The following is an 11345-nucleotide window of genomic DNA, read 5'->3' as shown; positions in this document are numbered from 1 at the left end:
TGCGCTTTTATACTTTCTGGTGCTTACGTCACCCCGCTCGTGACGTCTCGCTACTCCATTGGACTGATTTGACACGTGCTTCAGAACGCGGTCACGCAAGGGCGTTCCCAGAGCGACTTCGACGCAGCGTCTCGTTCCCTCGGGGAACCATGGTTACATACGTAACCTAGAGACGTTTTCTGCTCTTAAAATCGGCCATATTCACTTCCATTGTAAGTGCCTCACTGTAATTCACAAAAATGTTTATTATGCATTGACCGTTTTGTGTGTGTGTTTGTGTGTGTGTAGCAGACCTGAGGATCCGTCGACAGCACTCGTCAGAAAGCATGTCCAGTATTAACAGTGCAGCCAACCACTCCAGTATGGGTAGCGCTAAAGATGCAGACGACAAGAAGAAAAAGAAGAAAAGCTGGGTGAGTCACTTCACAAAGCTTCATCTTCACACCACAAGGCTCATCCACGGTTAGAATGATGACTACAACTGTGATGAAAGAGCACAGAATAAAAAAATAAAAAAAAAGATTTTGATGAACTTAAGTTGCCCTCAAAATTATGTGGACACATAAGTGAGACTTATATATATATATATATTAAAATATATTAACGTCACTATAACAAAATATATAAATATATAACAAATTTTGCTAGAACTTTACTCAAAACTAAATTTCCAGCATCATTTTTGCAATGAACTGGTGTCCAGGTTCCCTTTGAAGGTTCCGGATGACCGACGAAATTGGGATCTCGCTTAGAGAGACCAATCTACTTCGAGTGTAAACTAAACGAGCCAACGCACATTGGCATGCGATTATTGCATGCGATTATTGCATCCAGCTGCCGCTGATCACAGTTGTGCTGTCCTTTTTGCAGCAAGGGTTGGAGCGAAGGCTGTCTCCCTCCACCCTTAAAGTTTTTGTCGCTGCAATCGCTGCTAACCACGACCCCGTAGAAGTGAGGTCGCTGGGGAAGCATGACCTGGTCGTCAGTTTCCAATTAAGGGGGCGTGAAGGCTAAATCCTCCACGGCCCCCCTCTAATACCCTCTTGGGACCTGACTCTAGCGCTCACAGCACTACAGCAGGGCCCATTTGAGCCTTTGCAGACGGTTCCCTCCTTCAGGGAACGAGGGTTACCATACGTAACCGAGACGTTATTTTAGTGACCTTAAGGTTTTATAAGCAGACATTTTCCATAAATTTATTTTGAACAGATATTTAATGATTTATAATATAATATAATATAATATAAATATAATTTATTATACAAATATAAAATAAAAATGTTTAATGAAAAATGTCTCTCTTTTTTTAGAGAGAAAAAGAGTTGTTTTACATAAAGATGTGATTTTCTTATCTGTAAAATAATCACTATTTTTTAATATACTTATTATGTAATCATTCATATATTTTGTTATTATGTCATGATGTTCATTAATTTTTAAGTGTGCCTTAAGTGTCCAAATACTTTTTTGGGCAAATACTCCATAAATGACCAAATTTATGTAAAACCATCACAGTTATAATGTTGCGACCTATGTCTATATATTAACACATTTTAGGTATTTAGCAACTGTTTTTGAAATCTTGACTAACATTGAGGAAACAAAAGAGTAGAAAAATGTGTCTTTATCACATATTTTAAGGCTTTTCTCAAATTCTTTTACTATGAAGTGGTTAATTCAGTCATCATTCTAGTAGTGGCATCTGCTCTCTCAGTTTCGACTTTGGGAACATTAACTACATGTAGCACGTACATTTCTGTCATTTCACCCCCTTCCGGCTGTCTCTCCCTCTTTCACACTCTCTCTCACACTTTCTCTGTCTCTCACTTTCTCACCACACCACCAGGGCAAGGATAAAGGACACAAGGTGACTATAACACATCCTCAAACTCTCCTGCATGCCCTTATGGAGGATCCGACATGCTCGTCCAACTTTTTTTCCCCATCACTGGCCCTTCAAAACCCTAAACTTGCTCACCCTTTGGTGCTTACCCTTTAGAAAACCAATCTTTATATCTTCTTTTGAGGAATGCACAAATTAAGAACATCTTTTTGCTCAAGTTGCAGTCATTACTGGTGATATATTTACGTATGTTATTAAGATGCAATTGTGCATGTTTTACTCGTAGTCAGCTGTTCTAGTTCGCAGTTATTTTACAGATTTATTATCTCCTAACGCTAGCGGGCTGTTGTTTCTTCTCATTTAGGGTGTGCATTAAGTCAAGAGCACTTGAGGTAAACAGCTGTTTGAAAAATAACATTGGCATTGTGTGCAGCAGTTATGGCTACTTTTCCTCAAGCTGCCCTGGACTCTTGTAATGAGAGCAGAGCTCAAACTGAGCTCATAAATACAAATCACCTCTTTATTTATGCGCCCATTAATTATTCATCTGCATAATTGAGGCAGTGTGGTCTCTAGAGTCAAACAGGCTGGAAATGCTGCTTAAAGGTGAAAGACAGTGAGAAAGCAAACTAAAAAGAAAGTGAGTGCGACAAAGGTTGTGAAACAATATACTCATAGCAGGGCTTAACAATAAGGATACATTGTGAGAGAGTTATCTTATGAAAAATCATTTAATATAGATATATGGAAATGTTTAATGAAAAATATATATTTTTTCAGACATATAAAAAATACTAAAATCTAGATTACTAAAAATAAAATGTAACGCAGTCTAGTCTTGCGTTGTAATTTTACATTGTTTACATTTCTTGTGTATACTACATATATTAATTCAAATATATGACAAATATATTATATTAAATGTTATGCATGTATGCACACATTTTATTGTATTAAAAAAACTGAAAAAAGTTGAATGAATATTATATATTTGTGTTCTAACACATAGAAATACTTTGCTGATATTGCAGTATACCTAATTGTCATTACATCTTACATTCCCTCGTAATTAGTTTTTTTAAATATATAATATATTATAGTTTTAATTAAACATATTAATACATATTTAATATGTAATATATGTTATTTGTGTGTATATGAACAAAAGAAGAAAATGCTTAATTACAAACACGTAAAAATACATAGAAAACTAGCTGAGCAAGTACAGTCAGAGCTACTGGCCTGACCAGGTCAGAAAAAAATCCTTATTGTTGAGCACACTGATCTCAAATGATGTAGGGGACATAGGTTTCCTGTGGAATGCTGTTATGTGGAATTATCTAGTTCCATACTGACAGGCACAGCCTCCATGAATCATTCAGAGCTAATCAAATGAACAATGAATAAATGATGCCACTGTGTCTGAATATTCTGGTCCAGCGGTGCACGTTTCAGTCAGTGGTAACAGTAAGTGTGTTTTGTCCATAGGTGGCTGATTCCATCCCCGCCCAGGTCAGTGTTTCCTCGTCCCGCATCACTGCGGCCGATTGCCTCTGATAACCTTACCCCCTTAACTGCCCCCATCCCCCCAAATCCTAAGCGTTTCCATAGAAACGTTTGCATGCCACCAGCATCCCCAGTCCCACTGACTGCCAGTATGTTTCTGCTGCTTAATTAGTTCTGCTCAGACAATTATACAAGCAAGCCATTATCTACCCTCCCAAAATGTTACAATCAACCATATTTTTTAACCTTTATCTTAAGCTTACCAAAAATCACCCATGTGATGTCTTTATCTATATAGTAACACTTTATAAAACTTTCACTATTTAATGCAATATTTTAGTATTTAATTCTGGATTGTATTGATTCTATATATAAATATATATATATATATATATATAATTTGAATACAAAGGAAAAAAGGAAAAGACTTAAGGAATATTACAGGCTACATAAAACTACTGTGCCATGTATTTGGTTGCCGCAGAAGATAATTTATCCTGAAAAGTTTGTAAAAAATAAAAACTATGTTGACAGAAATGCCCTTACAATGGAAATCTTGTTGTATGTTGTATAGACTTTCATTGTAAGTGCATTTCTGTACACACATTTTTTTCATTGGCTACGTTTACATGCAACCAAATAATCCATTTGTAATCAGATTGACGGCTCAATCGGACTGAAAAAACTTCATGTAAACACCTTAATCGATCCGATTGAGCTCGATCGGAATGAAATTTCGACCGGATTGAAGAGGGTGGTTTATTCCTTTTCTAATACGATTGAGAGTGCATGTAAACACTCGATCGGATTGAACCCCAAAACTGAAAGGACTGAAGGACTGAAAAGCCAATGATTTTACCTTGTTGTTTCCTTGTATGGTAAATTATTTTCTGTGGTAATTGACAGCATGCGAGTGAGCCAGATTATTCCTTTAATGATATTACTGAAATTTGTTATAAATTGTTATTGGAATATCCAGAGTTAGTACAGATACATAATTCTCCCAAGTTATGAATCTTATTAATCCATTTCTTCTGCCTGACCACAGAATGTTTTGAAATGATTGTTGTCTGGCTATATTAATTATATTGATTTGTGTTGTTTACTTACAGTTGCGGAGCTCCTTTAAGCAGGCCTTCAGCAAGAAAAAGACTAACAAGTCCCAATCATCTCATGATGAGATTGAAGAGATGACTGACTCCTCCCTCCCTTCTTCACCCAAACTACAACACACCAACAGACAGACCAGCCCCACCCAACCACTGCGCTCATCACCTTTCACCACAGAGTGAGTACAGACACACATACAGTTGTGTGAAAAAGTTTAAATTTGTTTGATGATCTGAAACATTAAAGTGTGACAAACATGCAAAAAAATAAGAAATCAGGAAAGGGGCCAACACTTTTTCACACCACTGTATATACAGTATTTGACACCTCTATGAAATGAGGGACATACATAAACATTTGCATATTTGTTATGTTTTTTTATATACTTTGGTTTTATTTCAATCACAAACGTCACTTGCACATAAAGGACCACAACACATCCAATAAATAAATCTTTGTTTTTTCATCAGTAACTTCCACTTACTGTATTGTATAGTGATTCTATTGCATGTTTTGTTGAGGTTCTTTTTTTGCTTGCTTTCTTTTTTTGATAATCATCTTTATATTTCATCCTTTCCCTTAATCATATCTGTATTCTGTCCCTGTTCCTCAATGTCATGTGTCTTTAGAAAGTGTTTTTGCGATAGCAAGTCCTCCCCCATTTGGATGCCAAAGAAAAAGTCAAACGGTCATGTGGTCTACAAGCACAGATCTCGGTAACAGGCACAGTGTGGCATGCTGGGAAGGGTTGAGAGTGGGCAGTGACTAAAATCACCAAAGCTAGTTAACAAAAGATATCCCTTCCCCTATATTTCAGTCACATTTCACATGAGCATTTTATGACACACACTAATTGTAATGGGAGATGTACTAAATAATGGAAACTTTTATTAAAAACATTTTTGTAAAACCATACATAAACATTTGCATATTTGTTATGTTTTTTTATATACTTTGGTTTTATTTCAATCACAAACGTCACTTGCACATAAAGGACCACAACACATCCAATAAATAAATCTTTGTTTTTTCATCAGTAACTTCCACTTACTGTATTGTATAGTGATTCTATTGCATGTTTTGTTGAGGTTCTTTTTTTGCTTGCTTTCTTTTTTTGATAATCATCTTTATATTTCATCCTTTCCCTTAATCATATCTGTATTCTGTCCCTGTTCCTCAATGTCATGTGTCTTTAGAAAGTGTTTTTGCGATAGCAAGTCCTCCCCCATTTGGATGCCAAAGAAAAAGTCAAACGGTCATGTGGTCTACAAGCACAGATCTCGGTAACAGGCACAGTGTGGCATGCTGGGAAGGGTTGAGAGTGGGCAGTGACTAAAATCACCAAAGCTAGTTAACAAAAGATATCCCTTCCCCTATATTTCAGTCACATTTCACATGAGCATTTTATGACACACACTAATTGTAATGGGAGATGTACTAAATAATGGAAACTTTTATTAAAAACATTTTTGTAAAAACTAAATAAATATAGTCAAATAGTCAAACTCATGTGTAATATTTTAGAAATAAAATCAGAGATTGCCTGAGTTTGAAGACTTGATACATTATTTAGTTATTTTTTTATATATGTTGCTTTAACTTCTTAATTTGCCTGTGCCTAATACTGGACAACATGAAGGATTGCCACTTCCTGTTTGTGTTGGTCATATGCGTGATCTCTAAAGCTGGATTCCATTCAACTCAAAATATTGGAATTTCCTACCTGGAAAAGCCTGATAGAATGCTACTGAAAGTCTGGATTCCAAACATGCAGAAATTCACAACTCTGATTCCATCAAGGTGTGAAGATGTATGATGTCAGTCGAACATGCACCCAAAGAGATTTACAAAGATAATGCTAAAAATGTACTTTGAAGCATTTTCTTTCTTATAAATCATCTTTCAAACATAGAACCATATTTCAGAGATATCAAGAACAAATATCTATGTCCAACTTTGAATGGAATGCAGCAAACACCCCTCACAAATTAAAAACACAAGAGTGTGAATATGTGTGCATCAAAGTGTTTGTGTATGTAAATATTCTGACCACGTCTAATTCTCCAGGAGTTTGTTGTGAATTAAACCCGCCTGTGTTTTGTAGCTCTCTTGGATGTGTAACAGTGTTGTGACTCCCTCCTCCCTGTACGGTGTGTGTTTGTGCAGATTGTGTGAATGTACAGAGGCTGAGGCAGAGGTTATCCTCCAACTGAAGAACGAGCTGAGAGAGAAGGAGCTGAAGCTGACTGATATCAGACTGGAGGCGTTAAGCTCCGCCCACCACCTTGACCAGATACGAGAAGCCATGAACCGCATGCAGGTACGTACACACACACACACACACACACACACACACGCATACATGCTGACTCACTCCAGAGTGCTGCAACATTATATCAATGCCTTGTGAATTCGTATACAGTGTATTTGTGCAATGCAGTGATCTATGAAAATCTGAGTAAGATTTTGTAATGTTTTTAAAAGAAGTCACTAATGCTTATCAAGGATTTATTTGTTCAAATAAAAAATAAAAACAGTAATATTGTGAAATATTAAAACATTTCCATTTCCATTTCTTTAACAAAAATCTTACTGACCCCAAGCTTTTGAACAGTAGTGTATATAATAAAAAAATAATAATATTTGTCTTTTAATATTATGGAAAAGTACACTATTAGGATCCACACAGAACACTCATAGCAGAGATCATTAAGAAGTTTGTGGAGTCCCATATACTTTTTGAAAGAGCCAGTGAGAGTTGATTTGTTTAAGGAACTGTTTGCTAGCAAACACTTTAAAGTCTGTAACAGAGTGATTGAATGACTAAGATCAGAGAAATTGTTGATAAAAGGGCTAAATTGCTCTAATTCCAAGATAAAACACCCAGACGGAGTTGTTCATACTCTTGAAGTATCTGTCTGAGCTTCTCCTTAGCATCGGTTTGCAGAGCCTGGCACGCAAGACTAATCTAAAGATTAAAGAAATCTTTAAACTAACTTCTCCCAGTCTTTAAAAGCCTTAGAAACCGTTTAGAAACTTCGACAACAGACAGCAAGTCTTAATCCACTTAGCATGTCACAGAAGCGCATTTCACTCAATTTTGAAGTTTGTGGGAAAGTTACTTTTTTACTTTTCCCTTCTTAACCTTACCAAATGTGGATTTGTGAATTTTAGTCACAATATTGTGTGTGAATTGCATATGTGTTTCTGTTCAGTTAGGGAAATGTACATACATTTGTCAAAACTATCACTGTAGTGTTGACATTACCTGTTTTTTTTTTTACATGCAGAATGAAATTGAGCTGCTGAAGGCAGAGAACGACAGACTGAAGTCCAGCGGCAACACCACACCTGCTGTCACACCTGCTAAAACAGCCCGTCCCCCTTCAGAAACCTCCAGCACGTCCTCCTCATCCTCACGGCAATCTCTGGGGCTGTCGCTGAACAACCTCAACATCACAGACACCATTATGTCAGGTCAGACTTTGCTTCATGATTTGAATGTGGAGTTATTTGGGTCTAACAATGTTTATCTGAAGTATGCACCATCGAAATGTCGCTCTAGCCACATCTAGTCGCTCAATCATTGTTTTGGATGATTCTGTAAAGCCTTTGGATGTTCTTCAGGTGTTGTTCTGTTATGGAAGTAGCTAGAATGCCAGTATGATGGCCTTTTTTAATAGCAACAATTACATTAGCTTTATACTTAGCCTGGTCAAATATAACAGTATATACATTATGCAACATGGATATTTACAGTATACAAGCTAATATACCTCATATAATGCAACAAAAGTACAATATAACAGGTTTCAGATTGACACTAATCTTAATTATTAGTGGTGGATGATAAAATCGTTGACAGAATCCAAAAGGGTTACATTAATGGAGCCATATCTAGGAATCAAAATATCATAAAGACTGGACTCTTTGCTCTTTGGCTAGTAAGCAACCACCTTTCAACCTTCAAAAACACCCTATAACCGCATAGCAATGCTTTAAAATACATTCAGAACACCTTAGAAACCACATAGCAATGGCCTCGCAACCATCCGCCACTCCCTAGCATCAAGGCAGTGACTTTTTAACTCATATTTCAAAAACTGGTGTAAAAGCCAGATTAGCCTTTATTATTATAAATGAGCCATAAAAATGGCAGTTTTTTATGACTCAACGTTTTGGTAATACATGATAAACAGTGCTGCATTAGTGTTTTCTTGTGAGACATGATTCTATTTGGCATATAAGGTCACAATTAAAAGCATTGCAAGCAAACTTCATACATATAATCTTCTCGTCGTAGCTGTCCATGTAGATGTTTTTTTTTTTAACTGACGAGTCTGTTTTCCACCAGTGTGCAGTGTAGATTTGCATATGGCTGTATTATTGATGATTCTAGTGTGGCGATGATGAAAACTCTGGCATGTGGAAGACCATTTCACAGCTGTGCAGGAAGAGAATGAATGCAGCGAAGAGTGAAATGGCCTCTTTTCTTTAAGGGAGGATTTGAACGCCGGGCCTATGGCCACGTCTCGGGACGGGTTGGCGAAGACTCGTCTGCGCTCCGGCTAATTAAAAGTAGTGACTTTTGTGCTCTCTCAGGACTTTGGGCTGCTTAATTGATGGAGAGATGTGTGGAGGAGCACTAGAGCGTGTGGTGGAAGGACGTTATCACCCCTCTGCAGAACAGCGTGCCAGACGAATACAAAGCACCTCCCTCCCGCCCATTCACCAAGCTCTTCGTACTCGGCCCATCAAAGCCGCACTCCTCCACTAACAGCCTTCTTCCTGCATTCAAAGCCCTGTTAAAACCAAACAGCTCAGCCCCACAGAAAGCAAAGCTTAAAGCAGTTGGCGTTTAACTACAGTCAAAGCTGAACATTAGTGTCATCGCTTACCGAATTTGTCATCGCTGAAAAGGTTCTGCTCCCCCACAGTTAATGACTCATTTGGCGAGAAGTCTTTTGAGTTGTTCAGGCGTTGATATTTTTGTCACGAAGTGAGTTTGAAGTTTGCGTTTGTGTGCACAGATATTCTGCTCGATGATGGCTATGAGGGCAATCTACGCAAAGAGGGCAGGAGTGTCCGTATAGTGGTCACCATCAACAGCGACTCCAACAAAACCAAGGTATTAAGAGAGTTTTTTGAATTCCATCAGCTGTTTTGAAATGAAACTACTAGTAAACAATACCTTACAAGCATCATTTCGTATCTTCTCATCATCTTAGGCTAGGCAGAAGAAGGAGTATCTGATTGGCTCCATTGGCGTCAGCGGCAAGACTAAGTGGGATGTGTTGGACGGTGTAATACGACGCTTGTTTAAGGTGCCAGTTCAGCTTCTTGCAAAATTAGATGCACGTTTCAGGTGCCATATTTCAGGTCTAACAGATTCATTTTGCTTGCATTTAGGAGTATGTGTTCCGAGTGGACCCATTGACCAGTTTGGGCCTGAATTCAGATAGTATAGTGTGCTACAGGATGGGGGATGTGGTCCGATCTCATGCCTCTGAGGTTCCTGAACTGTTGCCATGTGGATATCTGGTGGGCGACAACAACGTCATCAGAGTCAGTCTCAAAGGTGAGAAAGCTCAGAAGGTTCTTGTAGGGTCCATAAAAGAGGTCAAATGTGCTGTGAAAATTTGAAAATGTCTTTTTGTTTATGTAGGTGTGAAGGAGGGTAGCATTGATGACTGCGTCAGCGGCAAGACTAAGTGGGATGTGTTGGACGGTGTAATACGACGCTTGTTTAAGGTGCCAGTTCAGCTTCTTGCAAAATTAGATACACGTTTCAGGTGCCATATTTCAGGTCTAACAGATTCATTTTGCTTGCATTTAGGAGTATGTGTTCCGAGTGGACCCACTGACCAGTTTGGGCCTGAATTCAGATAGTATAGTGTGCTACAGGATGGGGGATGTGGTCCGATCTCATGCCTCTGAGGTTCCTGAACTGTTGCCATGTGGATATCTGGTGGGCGACAACAACGTCATCAGAGTCAGTCTCAAAGGTGAGAAAGCTCAGAAGGTTCTTGTAGGGTCCATAAAAGAGGTCAAATGTGCTGTGAAAATTTGAAAATGTCTTTTTGTTTATGTAGGTGTGAAGGAGGGTAGCATTGATGACCTGGTGTTTGACACACTGATTCCTAAACCCATCATTCAACGCTACTTAAACCTGCTGATGGAGCACCATAGAATTATCTTGTCTGGTCCCAGCGGAACGGGTAAATCCTTCCTAGCCACTAAACTAGCTTACTACATCATCTCCAAGACTGGTCAAGTGGTGACCGACACTAACCTGGCTAGCTTCAATGTGGACCAGAAATCCAGCAAGGTACATATTTCCAGTCTGGGAAGGGGTGTAAATAAATCATTTTAAGGTGTGCTGCTAGTGGAAACAAATGAAATTGCAAAAATAAGGGTTTTAATGAAGGTTTTCCCTATCTGCTATTGGTTGGACCAACATATAATTCCACCTCAAACTCACACCATCCATCAATATTGCTGATATATTAGTTATATAATAGAAATTAAGTAGGTCTTCAGTAGATGCGTAACACTTCATGTGCTTTGTGTTTGCGATAAGCAGGATCTTCGGCAGTACCTCTCAAGCCTGGCCGAGCAGTGCAACACAGAGGAGTGTGAGATCGAGCTGCCCTCTGTAGTTATTCTGGATAACCTCCATCATATTGGCTCCCTTAGTGACATCTTTAATGGATTCCTCAACTGCAAATATCACAAATGGTGATTATTCCTATTATCCCAAATTTGAGAACTTTTTTATTTTGCTTAATTAGGCAATCAGGTACGAGAGACCTGCTATATTGTGCAGATACACTACTGTTCAAAAATCTGTGGTCATTTTTTTTTTTTTTTTTTTTTTTTACGTTTT

The 11345-nt window shown here is 38.1% G+C and overlaps 1 protein-coding gene across 7 annotated transcripts in view; it reads left to right on the top strand.

Annotated features, from left to right (window-relative positions):
- LOC107680031 (neuron navigator 3) overlaps positions 1-11345 on the top strand; it is a 152201-nt gene that overhangs the window by 135317 nt on the left and 5539 nt on the right. For 3 of the 7 annotated variants that reach the window (XM_016475788.1, XM_016475785.1, XM_016475782.1), the window contains 11 exons: positions 289-413; positions 1847-1867; positions 3332-3355; positions 4462-4637; positions 6626-6779; positions 7750-7936; positions 9490-9587; positions 9688-9783; positions 9869-10037; positions 10552-10787; positions 11043-11197. In XM_016475788.1, the coding sequence (XP_016331274.1) occupies positions 289-413; positions 1847-1867; positions 3332-3355; positions 4462-4637; positions 6626-6779; positions 7750-7936; positions 9490-9587; positions 9688-9783; positions 9869-10037; positions 10552-10787; positions 11043-11197 (1441 nt within the window). The remainder of the gene's footprint in view (positions 1-288; positions 414-1846; positions 1868-3331; positions 3356-4461; positions 4638-6625; positions 6780-7749; positions 7937-9489; positions 9588-9687; positions 9784-9868; positions 10038-10551; positions 10788-11042; positions 11198-11345) is intronic. The other 4 variants (XM_016475783.1, XM_016475784.1, XM_016475787.1 and 1 more) reach the window with 4 other exon arrangements.

This window comes from Sinocyclocheilus anshuiensis, unplaced genomic scaffold (assembly GCF_001515605.1).
Source record: "Sinocyclocheilus anshuiensis isolate Anshui unplaced genomic scaffold, SAMN03320099.WGS_v1.1 scaffold200, whole genome shotgun sequence".
Taxonomy (NCBI): domain Eukaryota; kingdom Metazoa; phylum Chordata; class Actinopteri; order Cypriniformes; family Cyprinidae; genus Sinocyclocheilus; species Sinocyclocheilus anshuiensis.
The sequence above is the reverse complement of the archived record's forward strand: the minus strand, read 5'-3'. Positions and strand labels throughout refer to the sequence as shown.